General features: G+C 34.0%; 1 protein-coding gene across 2 annotated transcripts in view; it reads left to right on the top strand.

The window, feature by feature from the left end:
- Nucleotides 1–4,013: 4,013 nt before the first annotated feature.
- The window catches only part of LOC110036645 (B3 domain-containing protein Os05g0481400-like), a 34,162-nt gene continuing 21,455 nt past the window's right edge, over nt 4,014–16,720 (top strand). For both annotated transcript variants that reach the window (XM_020741142.1, XM_020741141.1), the window contains exons 1-3: nt 4,014–4,191; nt 9,369–9,434; nt 15,840–15,938. In XM_020741142.1, the coding sequence (XP_020596801.1) occupies nt 4,021–4,191; nt 9,369–9,434; nt 15,840–15,938 (336 nt within the window). In that variant the 5' untranslated portion in view covers nt 4,014–4,020. The remainder of the gene's footprint in view (nt 4,192–9,368; nt 9,435–15,839; nt 15,939–16,720) is intronic.

Below are 16,720 nucleotides of genomic sequence, written 5' to 3'. Positions count from 1 at the left end.
TCCAAAAAAACTTATATATATACATATATATATATATATATTCATTAATTAGAAAATTCACATTGATTATATAATAACAAGTTTCTTTAATGGGACATTTACATAAAAACCACTCAATTCTCATTAATTTAACTATGTAACAACCTAAACCTCAATATTACATACATACCGTCCTATTCTTCTTAATTTCTAGTATCTACCACTTTGTTACATTTTTATGTCTAATCTCAATGTTTTGCTACTTTATGGAGAGCGGCATGATTGCAGTGAACAAAGATGTCCGTAACTCTCATCTTTCTTGTTGAAATTCAGAATAATGTGGAATACCTGATTTTCTCATTGATATGACGAATGTATAAATGACCCTTACAAGAATCCTATAATAGGAAAAATAATAAAAAAAAATTGATATGAAAGGAAAGATATATAATCTAATATCTTCAATAATCAATTCATATTAATTATTAGGAGATATAAGAAATAATATAATAATATAAAATAGGAAAACAAGAATAGGAAAACAAGTAATTCCTAATCAAAGGAAATAAATATAAAATAAGAAAAAAAAATATCTCCTAATATTAAGGAAATAATTTATTACTCATAACTTCATGTAAGCATAAATTATTTCCTATTATAATTCTTAACACTCCCTCTCAAATTTGGAATGTATGTTAATAATTCATAACTTGCTAAGTATTGAAGACAAATTGGTCATTTGAATTATCGAATTTGCTAGATTCAAGCTTAGCTGAATTTTTAGCTTTGTCTGTCATATGTTTTGGCGTAGAAGAGAGATTCAATCTTGGCTGAATTTGCTGGATTAAGGCCTGACTGAATTTTGAGTTTTGTCTGTCATATGTTTCGGCGTAGAAGAGAGATTCATGCTTGGTTGACTTTTGAGTTTTGTAGAGAAATAAACCTATAGGAAAACTGAATTTTAGTTTATCATAATTATCGTTGGTTACAGAAAAAAAACATGTAAATCACACTAAAACAGGTAAACCACACTCAGAAAATTATGCTGACAAAGAAAGCAACAGAAGAAATGGCGGCTGGAAATAGAGCTCCCTCTGACGCTTGGGTCAGGGAAGAAAAAAATACTGCAAGAGAAAGGGTCGGCGATGGATTTTGTCGGCATTGTCCGATCTCGACGATAGCGATATGTCCAGCAAGATGACGATGAAACGGGTGGCGACATCGTTGGTGCTGCCCTGGCTGGAGCCCCATAGCTGGTGTCGGCATAGAAGGACACAACACGGGAAGTAAGAATACAACGACATCACGTTATTTTTCAAAAGCGCTAGATTGATCGCCATGTAGCTGAGCAGCGACCATGCCATCATGCGACACATGGTGAGGAAGATCATGTACTTGAAGCCATAATTGCTCAACAAGTGCTTGTTTAACAACAAAAAGCCAGTGTTGGACGAGTACCACGAGATCACCTATCCCGTAGTGAACAGCCGACCGGTGACCGTCGGGCCCTGTGAGATCAGCTTACTGCTCATCGTCTTGCCTCCTTTGACAAAGGGAGATTGGCTCCTTCAGCTCTCCCTCCGGCAAAGATCTGAGATTAGGATGTCGGCCTACTGCTGGCTGTTGAGGTTAGTAGAAGAAGGATTCTTGCAATCTGTTGTGGGAGCATTACCTAGAAGATCGTTGGATCGAAAGAGATCTCATAGTTGCAGTTGAGATTAAGATGAGTGCCCCTCCCTTTCCGTACTAAGGATGGCAATAAGGGAGTCTGATAGTTCTGTAAGGATGATCGGTGGCTAGAGTATGAAACCTTGCTCTGATACCATGTTGAAATTCAGAATAATGCAAAATACTTGATTTTATCATTGATATGAATGGGGGTATAAATAACCCTTACAAGAATCCTATAATAGTAAAAATAATAAAAAGAAATTGATATGAAAGGAAAGATATATTACCTAAAATCTCTAATAATCAATTCATATTAATTATTAGGAGAAATATGAAATAACATAAAATATGAAAATAAATAATTCATAATCAAAGGAAATAAATATAAAATAGGAAAATGAATATCTTCTTATATTAAAGAAATAATTTATTACTCATAATTTTTTATATGAATAAATTATTTTCTTTTATAATTCTTAACATTTCTTCTCCTTCCACTTCATTCCTATCCGAAACCATTGAGGAAAAAGATAAACCTTGTTTTTCTCCCACTTCTTCTCATCCACCTTAGCAAACTTCCATCTTATCTAATTCTTGTACATCACAACCCTTGCACCTGCATTTGTGAGCTTCAACTCCTCTAAATTATGTAGAACACATTTCTCCTGCCTACTTTCGGAGGTCTTTGTATGACGTAATCTTGTCATTGCCTCCCCCAATGGTTTTGGAAAGCAGCTGCGCGAAAGAAGGAGAGATATGAGAGTTTCGGATGTCTTTGTACGCCACGATCTTATCACTGAAGGAAAAATGTGAAGAGGTTGTTGTCTCTAGCAACAGTAATGAAAGGGTGAGAGAATGACACTGATGAGAAATTGAGAAAACTTGGGTTTTATGTCTGCAATATTAAAATTTAGGGTAGGAGATATGTGAATTAATAAAAAATGTGTGATATAGGTGTAAATCCTCTTTCTTTAATCCTTGTCTCCTTTGTGTGAGAATATTAACGACGATGATTTGATCATCTTATCGCGTATTTCGTTTGATTGAGGGTCAGTTTGGAGTAGCTGCAGCTTATTTAGCTTCTGCCGATAAACAGCTGATTCTGATAATCTGCTGATGAGCAGCTGATCCGAATAGCTGGCTAGTTGTTTGGTTTGTGCGTTTGTAAAACAGCTGATTTGCAGCTGTTTCTTGAAAAATGATCATTTTGCCCCTGAACTGAATAAACTGTTACGCTGTTTGGTTTATGTGGTTTGAGAACATGTGATTTGCAGTTGTTTGTAGAAAATTAACCATTTTGGCTCGTACAGTGGAGCTATTCGCAACAATAACATAATGTAACACATTCAATATACTAAAATCCAAAAAATACTACATAACAGTTCAAAGAAAAAAAAGATATACTCCCCGCTCAAGGGAGTCTATTTACAAACCTATTAACAGTAAAGCTACACATCTTCAATTCTTCAAATAAATATGCACCAATCCTCGCTGAATTTTCATGCCATCTATAGACTACCCATCAGGTAAGAGGATATTTGAGGATTTTAGATTTCTAAAAATATATATTAAACCAACACATACAAAAAAAAGAGCATTTACATATATAACACTCAATTCTTATGGATTTACATATGTCACTAAAAAAATTCATTTTTACATTCATACCACCAAATTCCTATTTATTTACATATCTAACACTTAAATTTTACTTCCACCAGTCTCAAAAAAGGAATTTATAAATGAAGCATGAACAAAAAAAAAATCAGAGATAAATCGCTCAAGTTTAAACTTAAATAAGGAAATTTTATTGCAACAAAGCATCGACAGCGGCTTCCTTCTGATTCCTTCGGCAGGTATGAGCAGCAGAGAGGTAGGAGCAGCTTCCTTCGGATTCCTTCGACATATAGCAGCAGCTTCCTTCGGCAGGGATGAGCAACAGAGAGGTAGGAGCGTCTTCCTTCGGCAGGGATTAGCATTGGCTTTCTTCGGCAGAGAGCAGCAGCTTCCTTCGGCAGAACCCTAGGGGGAACGGATTTGAGGGCAGGGGCGTAAATGCTTCGCTCGAATGCTGGATTGTGGGGTTATACCCGCGATCCGCGTCTAATAGGAATAATAGAACGCTGTAACTCGGTGTTTTGGCCAACACAAGCAAAATATGCTATTCAAACACAAATGCGGCGTTTTCAAAAATACCGCCGTAGTTTTAAGCTACCCCAAATAGACCCCAAATCTTCAAGTATACAGACATAGGATAATAATTTCTCTATGATGGACAACATTCCTAAACGACTTCATGCTCCAAATCGAAATAAAAAGGCAAAATAGAAAACTCCGAACCACTTTTAAAAAAAAATGGAAATATGTATTATGGCACAGATAGCCAGGCCGGCTAAACCATTTCAAAATTTCCAACTTCCAGCTGCGAAGGAGGAAGCTAGAGGAGGAGAGGGAGAGGGAGAGGGAGATATGGAAGCTCCGATCAACTCATACGAGGACATTCGCAGGAAGAGAGTTGAAGAAAACCATAAACAGCTTGAGGTGAGCAATTTTCCATGGAAAGCTAAGACGCATTTTTTTTTCCTTAAAAAAATTCTTCTATCAACTGCGGTTTCTTTTCTCACTTCCTGCTTTGATTTGTGAATGGAATGAGGAGTATGAGCGAATGTTTATGAGATTGTAGGTTTTTCAAGCATCTTATTTCCAGAGAAACCATTTTATGTTCTTTCTCAGGCATCTTTGTTGTGAAGGTTTATGATCTGGTTTTCTACTTTTGATCTTATTGATGACATCTCATTTATCTGTTGGTAGTAGAAAGATGCTATACTCGCTCGTCCATTCACTTTAAGTTGTGGTGCACAGTTGGCTTAGGGTAAACTATTATGGTAGCTGTTGGCCGAAGGGTACGGACTTACAATGGATGGGGAAGAGAAGGTACCTATATTTCAGAGGGACAGATATAGAATAATATTTTGTTTTAATTTAACAAAAATAACACATTATTGCCCTCTTTATGTAGTTTTTTAGTTTCCTTCTTCCTGTCTTTTTGTTTTAGGCATAGTTCCACTAGCCGCTCCAGTTTTTTATAGGGCTGATAATGAGGGAAGCTCGAGGGAGCTAGGCTTGACCTAATTTTTCTTTGTAGTCCCGACAATAATTTAGGTACTGTTATGGTATGACTCATATATCATATATCGGGACAGACGCTGGATCGAAGCGGAACGGAGCGGAGCGGAAGAATCTGTTCAAATTGAAAAGTTACGTGGGTTGGGGTGCGGGGGCAAAGCCCCGCGGTATGGTACATGGGTAATGTTGTAATTACGTATTGTGCCTAGGTTTACTCATGGGGTTATAAATAGACATGTTAGTAACCTCAGGAGGTATCCCTGAATTCTGTAAACTCTTTTCTGATTATTGAAAGAAACTCGCCGCTCTGCTCCCGAGGACGTAGTTATCTTTGCCGAACCTCATTAAATCTCTGCGTTCTTCTGGATTTGTGTCGATTACTGTTTTTCTTCGCCCTATTTTTCTCAACAGGTACTTATGTTTTGAGTTCTATCCTTCATAGAAAAATGGGCATAAATATTCTCCATTGAACCTTTAAGCTCAAAACATAAGTAACATTTTATTACCAACTTCATCATTATTCTCTCGCATTGTAATCTTCAGTGCTCTCATTTCCAAAAAAACTATGGGCTGATATTATAAAGGGTCCCCATCAGCTATTTTTTAATGCAAGTTAGTTTAAGGTGAGATTCTGTTTGCACTATGAGGATTACTTTAGGTTGGTTCAAATTATCCTTATCTGTTATGCATATTTATGATAATGTAGATCATTAGCATACATTTCATAATTATGTTAGGGGTATATGCTTCAATAGAACCCTTGCCAATTGAGACTAAGTGACACAAAATGGATCATTTGTTCACTATCTACACCAAATATTTTCATGTCAAGAATATCTTCAACTATGTAGATTTATATATAATACCAAGATTATTTTTTTTATTCAGTTTATTTGTATTTCTTTATTTTTGGTTTGTCTCATAGAGAGAACTAAAAGCCTTAATAAGTCAAGTCCATGAATTTGAGATAAATCTGTCAGAACTAAGTCATTTGGTCAAACAAATTTTCCATTGCTCAGTATAGACAAAAGCAGGTTGTTTATGAGGGACTATTTCTTAGGTTTAATGCTGATTTTTGTTTAATTGCGTGGCCACAAGTCTAGCAATAGATAGATGTTACAATCATTAAACCATATCAACATGTAATAATTGTTCTTTTGTTGTAATTATGGTGTTGTATGTATTAAACTTCATCCCACTTGATGCTAATTAGCACAACGATCTAACAACATAAAAGTAAATTTGTAATATATTCCATCTGTCCTTTGTAGGACTTGTTGATTGTTCTATTTGTTTATGTGACTATAATAGTTTAACAAAGTGTTTCAATATATTGTTAGACTTGAAGAAAAAAAAAACAAAGGCAACGAAAGTATATCACATGTATTCTCAAAGTTAGATTTTAGTTAATCTTTGGAAACGATGCTTAAATATGGAAATTTTGTTATTAGGTGATATAAATATTGAAATTTGAATAGTTAGAATGATTGTGCTAGTATGATTACTCTTTTCACTAAACCTTATTGGTCAAAATGATGCTAAATGATTTGAGGAGAAGCATTTGATTATAAATGTTAAGAATAAAACAAATACGTAGAATTGTGGCACCCATTTAGAGAATTTAGCTTCATAAGTTATGCAATAAAGTTATCAGAGAAGGCTATTGAATAAAATCACACTAACATAAGTGAATCAATTTAACCTTTTTGGCTAAGAAGATTGATGATATATGATATTTTGGTGATTAATGAGATATGACAAGGGCAAAGAAAAGATAGCATATTTATGCATAATCTCTTGGGTTTTATGGTTTAATTGTTATGAAAAGACAGTGTGAAGGAAGATTTTAGTACAGTATACAATATAAACACCTCAACTACTGAATTTTTTTTCCGTTCTTTCTTGTAAAACTTCCAAGAAATAAGCCACTAAATAAAATTTTTCATTCCATAATAAGATAATACCATAAATCTTGAAATAAAACAATTGACTTATAAATAATAATGAATGAAAAATGTCTAAATATTCTTTACATGCAACAAAATTATACGAGCATCTAATATCAGTTGTTTTATGCCATTTACTCCATAGAAGATATACTTGGAAAAAAATTATCAACTAAAGAGAGTTATGCATTTATAATTTAGTGGGTATGTCACAGTTCTAAATTATAATAAGATAAAAAATAAAGTGCAATAACAGGCATGTTAATCATTAATTTTAAGCTATACATACTCATAAAATTTTTTGAATTTAAAAAATACTTATGACCTTAAGCATTGCTAGGCAATTTGGGCTACGCATAGTTAAAAAATTATAACATCCCATTTGGCATTTAGTTTTAAACATAAACTGAGCTTTTCATATTATAGAGTCTTTCATATCATAACTTATGCCTTCATATATATCTAATATATCATTTTTAGAAGCATTGTCTAAAAATTTAACTCTTCTTGATAATTTTCATGTTGGCATTGCAAGGCGTAGAACAAATTCACTATTATCTGAGGTTAGAAATCATCAACTCACCTTTTGTCGATACATTTCCGATCAACACAACGGGATATATGTTATATTTTTATTATTGATTGAGGTGAAGAATCAATCATTAATGCTCACATACATTAGCATCTTCATTTAGTACCAGAAGGGGGTTACTCTATCGTTCAACACACACATCCAAGTATACCTAGATCTTATTTCATTTCCATTCATCTCTACATATAATATTAATTAGTAAGAATTATTATTTGGTATTGTGTAAACAATTGAGACAAAAATTGAAAACTAGCTTCATTCTTTGCATTATGAGAGATCATTTGCAAGAGAGAAAAACATTATTGTAATAAATTGCAGTCATCATAGAATAAAATCAAATCTCATCTCTATAAATGGAGAACAATCACAATTGAATCGATTAAATGCAAGGTCTAGAGAAAAGACAACATTAGTTTCATTAAGAAATATAATTACCCACTTTAGAATCGCCTCTTGGACATGATTGTGGAAGAACTAGCTTTGTCGTCCCCGTAACTTGAGCCTACACTTTTATATTGATTTAATCTATATATCACATATAAAGTTAAGCACATAACTTGAGTCTTACAATCAAGTAACTTAAAACCTATGCTTTATTTCTTTCAAATCATCTAGCTATCCTTTTAAATCTTATCTTAAAATAGGACTCATTCACTGATATTATTATTGGGGCTAATTTCTTTTTGTCTAATATAAAATACGCCATGTTTATCAAATAGTGAATATAACTATGATTAGTAACATGCATAATCTTTCCAATGACTTACTAATTTATCTTAATTAACTTTTTGAAAATTTTATTGATCCTTTTACCTAAATTTAACTTTGGTGGTGGATATCATGCTTTAAGTTCTAATTTGTGGATACTATTTATTCCAGTGGACATGGGCCTTGGAAGTTGTTGCTAAGATCTTGAGTTCGATCCTTGCCTAAATAATAATAAAACCCGAACTTATGGATTTTTTGGTGGAAAAAAGTTTTAATCTCCATTTAAATGAATTATATATCATATGAATTCTTACAAATTATATGGCAAACTTCTTTTAGTGCTTCTTCAAATATTTGAATAAATCATATAGTTAAGCATGTTAAATACTTCATGCATTGCTCAATTACTTCAAGAGAATATGAACTCCATTATATAAAGTAGTTATTCAATATTTAAAATTTTACTTTGTTTTGTTTGTTTTGTTCAGTATATAATTAATTCATTTTAATTAATAAAAAATATTATAGTTATAAAGCTTTATAATTTTTTATGATTAGTATTTATTTAAATTAATCAGAGGAAGAAGATAATGACATAATGCTTGTAAAATTTCTTCAATGAAGATTTCTTATCCAATTCTTAATAAATGTTTGCATAATTTCCTTAAAATCTTCTTCATCTCCTTAAGATAACTGAAAAAAATGAAATATAAGTCATAGAATTAAGGTTTGCATTGAATTGAAGACGGCGAATAAAAAGAAAACAGTTCTCTAAATTTTTTTCCTTCATAGAATTAAGTCCATTACGTAGGGCTTGTTGTGTCCAAACTCTCCAAGCTCTTTTGGCCTTGCTATGCCTATCGCACCCTCACTCTGCACTCTCCCCCTCAATTTTTGCTATGCACTGCTGTGCTTTGACAGGTAAGCATATACTTTACTTCATGCTAAGAAAGGCTGATACCTTTTGTAGCTTGGGAGTTGGAAATCAAATTGGTGTGTGTATTTTGGTTGAAAATCTTATAGAAAGAACAAACAAAAAAATTCCTGCAGTGAACCATTGATTCATTGTCATTATTGACAGAAAGCTTTGCTTTGAGAATATAGCGGTGCTTCGCAGCACAAAAAAAATTATGCCAAAACTTTACGATTAATCTATCTGATAATTACGTGCGATGGCAAAGATATTTGGCTATTTTCTATTTCATCTTTTGTTTTTTCATTTCTTTCTTCATTTTCCAAAGTATTCGATCTGGAAGTGTTGGTGCATTTTGGAAAATCAACCGTACATGAATAGTACAAAGAAAAAATCAAGTTTATTTTTTCTGACTTGACTGCCTTGTTAAAAGGGCCTTGGAATTTCGAGGATCTCAAAATGTCTTCTTGAAGCGGCAAAGACTGAGTACAAGCTATTGGTATGCCAAAAACCTTTCATCATTTAACGGTATATGGTTCTATTTTATTTGATGAGATGGTAAAAGTTCTGTTTTGTATTTGTTTATAACTGCAAGAAATTTCCTTTTCACATGTTGAGACTAGTCTTCCATCGAACTTGCCAAAGAAACAGTCCATGAGTTTCATATTTCACTGAATTCTGGTTATGGCACTTGTTTTTCACATCTAAATATCTTTTTTTTTTAATTTAAATTCCATAACTAGTTTAGATATATAGTTTTGCATTCTGAATAAGATTATGATGGTGAAATGAAATTTAAGAGAGAAAAACATAACAACAAGAAATACAATAAAAGCTGAGAAATAAAGGGAAGGAGGCAGAGTATACCTTACACCCACCTGAATTTGGAGGACTCTTGGTATCAGCCAAAGAAGGAAAAAAGAGCCACAATGTTAACCAGAATAGGGAAAGGATCTAGCTGACTGCTCAAGGAGGAAGGCGAGCAACTGTCTTTGTTTTCTCCTCTTGGCAAGCACTATCCTATTATAAAATTAAAGCCCTTTATATAGATGAGGATATGTATGTAGTCACAAGTACTAAGGTACCCATAAGCATACATAAAGGCCAACATGCCATAATACATGAAATTAAGCAAATCATCAAGTAAACATAAATACTAATAAACTAGTTCTCTTTATTATCTAGCATTAGAATCATGTATGACTTGTGAAATATTGCATCTAGTCCCTTGAGTTTCTAAGAGTTTTTCCTTGAAGAGTTGGAGGGGAGGCGATTAAGGCAGTGAAGTTTGATGTGCATAAAAAAAATGTAGTGTTGTATGATGTGTTTACTGCATTGTCGTGTCATTTTTTTTATGCGGGCTATAAATTTTGCGGTGGTAGGGTAATGAATTATCATTCTAGCATTGTACAAGAATTCAACACACACTCCAGTAAAAGAAAACAACTAGTAATGACACTCAAAGTTTTTACGTGGAAAACCCGTAAAGAGAAAAAAACCATGAGGCTTGACTCAGTTGTAAAAATTCACCATATGTTGATGATTACAGAGAACCTTTATTCCACAGACGAGAAAATGATTACTAGGTTTTTCAAGTTACAATATCAACTGGCGGTTTCCAATCGGTGGTGGTCGGTGGTGATTGGTGGGTGATTACCGATGGTCAACGCTAGTTCACGATGTTTGGTGGTGGTCAACGATGATAGTTATGATCGACGACAGACAACAGTGGTTAATGACGGTCGGTGGTGGTTGACGACGACAGTAGTGCTTGACGACTCTATTTATAGTGTTTTAGGTGTATTTAATGCAGGGAGATAAACTATTTTGATCGGACGGTCCAAAGAGCTCCCTTCGATTAGACAATATTTTATGGACATTTGAGTGCCTTAACGATGTCAAAATTAAGCAATTTTGGGCTCGTGGGATTCTTCTTGTTGAGACGCTCGATTTGACTATAAGCTCGCCAGATTCGACACCCATTTGACCTTTCAAATGCATCTAGAAAACTTTTAAAAGTGGTTTTATGGCTGGATATGACTTTGATTGTACTCAGATTCGACCAATTTTAGTATCATTAGGTTCGTCACATCGAGCTGATCAGTTTAACTATAAATATGCTGAAATCGAAGCTCTGGATGACTTTTTATCAAGATTTGAACACTTATTGCTCAAAAGATTGTCTTGACATCCGTGTTATACCTCAAGATTCATGTCGAATGCTGAGAATTTGTTGATGGCGTACGATTTATATTTTTCACGGGTATAGTGTAGTATATAAGAAAATAGGAGCATTTGACACTAAATAGGCCAAGTCAACAGATGAGCGCCCAGCTTTCATGGAGAGCGTTTCAAAATTGAAGGTACCAGGTTTCAACCAGAAAACATAGCAAACAACATCCCCATGCTTGGACCAAGAATTCCAGCTTTAGAGGAGCAATGCCCCAAACCCACCTAGCCGAACACCTTTGCGGCCATATCAGTCAATGCAAGTGATGTTAAATCAACGAATCGAAAATAATTTTTAGATTCAAAGTTTTCTTTGTTCAAGTATCTAGATTTTGTTGGAATGGAGAAACTAGATTCAATTGATTCACAATTAAATAACACCACATAAGTTGTCGTAAAAAAATATTAAAATAATTAATATTATTAATTAAATTTATTTATTATTAAGTCTCTCGTTCCAGCCTAAGAGAGCCCCACAAAAATGCATAATTGTTCCCCCGCTCTCCTCAAAAGCCATATCGGCAAAAAAAAGAGAGGATCTTGATTGTCTTCAATAAGATTTCACGCGTGACATCAATCAATACCGATAATTAGACCATCCAGAAGAACCTATAAGGTCTATCGTTTCATCATGGACCTTTCAAACCAAAAAAAAAAAAAGAAAGAAAAGAAACAAGAAAACAAACACTTATAAACATCTTGAAAAACTCAAACAATCTTAATCAAATATACAAATAACGGAAATAAACATGATATGTATAAAATAAATAGAAATTGACAAAAGAAGTTACTAATTATAATTTTGTGTAGGAGTGAGTTATCAGAAAATTCAATATACTAACCAACGAATTTGTCTCTACAAGAAGACAACAGACCTTGTCTAAAAATGGTTTTTGGTTGTCTTTAAACCACGTAATACCAAATTTGTGTGTGTCACAAATGCATACCACCAAGAAAGACTATCTAGAAGAACCTTAAAAATCGTATCATCGAAAAAAAAAAGAAAAGAATTTGGTTGCATTCAATAAGATTTCACATTTGACACCAACTAATACCAATAATTAGATCATCTAGAAGAATCCATAAGGTCTATTTTCCAGCTCAACTTCCTTTAGGCAGAGGTCGAAAAATATGAATTTGACTTTCTTATACCACATGGCAGCTGAACTGACTTCTTTAATCTTTAGAAAAAAAAAATAAAATATTAATATTTGACAGCAACCACAACACAATAATTAGCCACCACAACCAGACAACCACAACCTATACCCACAACCACAATCATCACGGTTCAAGACACAACACCACAGCCACCCAACCCGTAGCCCGCCACCACCACACATAGCACAACCACCGAAGCCACAACACATCCACCATAAGCCACAACATAGCCACCATAACCTACAACACAACCACTCAAATGTAGGATCTTTTGGCTGCTTAAAGTTAGCAAAATATGCTTTGAATTCACACTAACAAAATCATTATATTTACCTGTTGCATCTTACTATTGTTGGGATGTATAAGAATTTATTGAGATTCTTTTCCTAGAGATAATGAAGATGATGCCTACATGTTATTGATGATGATAACTGAAAATTATTCTTTCAAGCGTTCTCTAAAGGATTTTTAAAGCAAATCTATGATATATTAATGCACAAAATAATTTCTACCACCACACATAGTGCAACCACCACAGCCCACAACATAATCACCACGAGCCAAAGCCACCACCCAACCTATGGCCAACTACACCATAATCACACAACTCCAACACATCCACTATAACCCACAACACACCCATCATAATACACAACACAACCACCCAAATGTAGGATCATTTGGTTGCTTAAAGTTGGCAAAACATGCTATGAATTCACACTAACAAAATCATTATATTTTCCCATTACATCTTTCTATTGTGAGGATGTAAAAAAATTTATTGGCAGTCTTCTCCTATAGTTAATGAAGATGATATGGGATATCAATGCACAAAATAATTTTCACCGCCACATATAGCAAAACCACCATAGCCCACAACACAACTACCACAAGCCAGAGCCACCATCCCAACCCATAACCAACCACACCACAACCGCACAACCACAGCACAACCATCATACCACAAACCCAAAACACAACTACCATATCCCACAACACAACTACCATAACCCACAACACAACCACCCAAAAGTAGGTTGCTTAAAGTTAACAAAATCATTTTATTTTTCTGTTGCATCTTACTGCTGTGGGGATGTATAAGAATTTATTTGTAGTCTTCTCCTAGAGATAATGAAGTGATGTCTACATGTTATTGATGATAATCGCTGAAAAGTATTCTTTTAAGTTTTCCCTAAATAATTTTTCAAAGCAAATCTATGAGATATCAATGCAAAAAATAATTTCCACCACCACACATAGCACAACCACCACAACCCTCAGCATAGTCACCATAAGTCAGAGCCACCACCTCATCCCACAGCCAACCACAACACAATCACCATAACGCATAACACAACCACCCAAATGTAGGGTCATTTGGAAGCTTAAAGTTAGCTAAATATGCTTTGAATTTACACTAACAATACAGTTTTTTAAGATTTTTGTCAAGCGTTGCTTGAAAATTTTGAATCCAACCGAGTCTACTTACATGAAATTAGTTAATATGTTCTGGAATATTGTTATTCTAATTGAATTCAAGAAATAGGAAGGGAAGGCGGGAGTGAATACAGGCATCAACCAGGACTCTGGAACAATAAGATGGAGAAATTGAAGCCATGACCACAACCTTAAAAGGGTAAAAAGGAAAACTATTTTATGCAAATTTGCTAAGTGTTGATTGAAACTTTTGAATTCAACTTGGGAACAATTTCACATTTTATTAATGCAGATTAGTACACCGCATGGTTGTATCAGTTAATATGTTTTGGAATATTGTTATTCCAATTGAATTCGAGAAATAGGAAGGGAAGGAGGGAGTGAATACAAGCATCAACCAAGACTTTTGAACAACAAGGTGGAGAAATTGAAGCCAATTGAAGCCGTGACTACAACCTTAAGAGGGTAAAAAGGAGAACTATTTTTTGCAAATTTGCTAAGTGTTGATTGAAACTTCTGAATTCAACTTGGGAACAATTTCACAATTTTATTAATGCAGACTAGTACACCGCATGGTTTTATGATAGTTATTTGGACATGTTGTTTGATTGCTTTATTCTATGGTACTAGGCCATCTTAAAATATAACCCCTCTTGATACCTAATAAATCGACCAAGTTCTGTTTTTTGAACTTAATTATAAACGTCATTGTATCAATTTAACCCCAAAAAATAAAAATGTTACCTCATTTTTATTGTTGTTCTAATTTATTTCGAGAAATAGGAAGGGAAGGAGGGAGTGAATACAGGCATCAACCAGGACCCTTGAACAACAAGGTGGAGAAATTAAAGCCATGACTACAACCTTATGAGGGTTAAAAGGAGAACTATTTTATGCAAATTTGCTAAGTGTTGATCGAAACTTTTGAATTGAACTTGGGAACAAATTCACATTTTATTAATGCAGATTCGTACACCGCATGATTGTATCAATTAATATGTTCTGGATAATCGTTATTCCAATTGAATTTGAGAAATAGGAAGGGAAGGAGGGAGTGAATATAGGCATCAACCGGGACTCTTGAACAACAAGGTGGAGAAATTGAAGCCATGATTACAACCTTAAGAGGGTAAAAAGGAGAACTATTTTATGCAAATTTGGTAAGTGTTGATTGAAACTTCTGAATTCAACTTGGGAACAATTTATTAATGCAGATTCGTAGACGGCATGGTTGTATGATAGTTATTTGGACATGCTGTTTGATTTCTTTATTCTAACAGGCCATCTTAAAACATAACCCCTCTTGATCCCTAATAAATCGACCAAGCTCTGTTTTTTGAACTTAATTATAAACGTCATGTTATCAATTTAACCCCAAAAAATAAAAATGTTACCTCATTTTTATTGTTACTCTAATTGAATTCAAGAAATAAGAAGGGAAGGAGGGAGTGAATACAAGCATCAACCAGGACTCTTGAACAACAAGGTGGAGAAATTAAAGCCATAACTACAACCTTAAGAGGGCAAAAAGGAGAACTATTTTATGCAAATTTGCTAAGTGTTGATTGAAACTTTTGAATTCAACTTGGGAACAATTTCACATTTTATTAATGCAGATTCATACACTGCATGGTTGTATCAGTTAATATGTTCTGGAATATTGTTATTCCATTTGAATTCGAGAAACATGAAGGGAAGGAGGGAGTGAATACAGACATCAATCAGGACCATTGAACAACAAGGTGGAGAAATTGAAGCCGTGACTACAACCTTAAGAGGGTAAAAAGGAGAACTATTTTATGCAAATTTGCTAAATGTTGATTGAAACTTCTGAATTCAACTTGGGAACAATTTCACATTTTATTAATGCAGATTTGTACATGGCATGGTTGTATGATAGTTATTTGGACATGCGGTTTGATTGCTTTATTCTAACTTTCATGGTACTAGGCCATCTTAAAACATAACCCCTCTTGATCGCTAATAAATTGACCAAGCTCTGTTGTTTGAACTTAATTATAAACATCATGTTATCAATTTAGCCCCAAGCAATAAAAATGTTAACTCATTTTTGCAGAAAAACCATAGAAGTTCCAACGTGAAGAAATTGCTCGAGACAACAGAGTTGAGGCGCTCATCAAGGATGCGCAATCCAGTTCCTTTATATCGTGATGATGTATGATATTGCTATTTCAGTATGAGTAAAAGAAAGAATTAATACTTCTTGCTAATCTTTCTTTGATACTGCCTTTTATTGCGATTGCTGATTTTAATATCTTTTGCCTCCTTGGATCTTGCACTTTTACTGTTTTCTACTTGGAATAGAAATTTCAGTTTTAGCACATAGTGGTTATCTATTTGTTAGAAGTCCGTTTTACAATTTATCCTCACCTTCTTTACAATCATATCGGTGCATGAGCTACTTTTCTCTCCTAGAAAGAAAATGCCCATTTTCCTCATTAAATTTGGCGTATGCTGTCATATATTGTTCTCAAACTCGAAATCAAACCACTGATTTCGATTTATGACCTGAGATTACTTTTATATCAATTTTCATCTTGGTGAACTCTTCTGTTTAGGGTTTGTACAAGACTAAGATGACGGAAGACTTCATATTGAAATTTGAATCATCAATTTAGATCAGCATCTCAGACAGCCAATAACTTGGAATTCAGCATCACAAGAAGTGATTGCTCTGTGCATAATTTTGCACAATTTTTTTCAAAGCCCAGAAGGATTGACCCAAGATTCAATTGTTTAAACACTGAAGAGTTTAGTCAGATTAACTCCTCAGCCCTAGAGAATATAGTTGTTGACCTCCATGTCCATAGGCAAATCTAATCAAATGTGTTGACAAGGGAAAATGATGGATTTAATTTCAAAACAAATTGAATTAGAACGACTCTCTTGCTTGAAAAGAGTATTTGACTGGTGCCATTTCACCAAAAGACATGTTTC

Source organism: Phalaenopsis equestris, unplaced genomic scaffold (genome assembly GCF_001263595.1).
Source record: "Phalaenopsis equestris unplaced genomic scaffold, ASM126359v1 Scaffold209375, whole genome shotgun sequence".
In the NCBI taxonomy this organism is placed as follows: Eukaryota; Viridiplantae; Streptophyta; class Magnoliopsida; order Asparagales; family Orchidaceae; genus Phalaenopsis; species Phalaenopsis equestris.
This window is presented reverse-complemented; position numbering and strand designations above follow the sequence as displayed.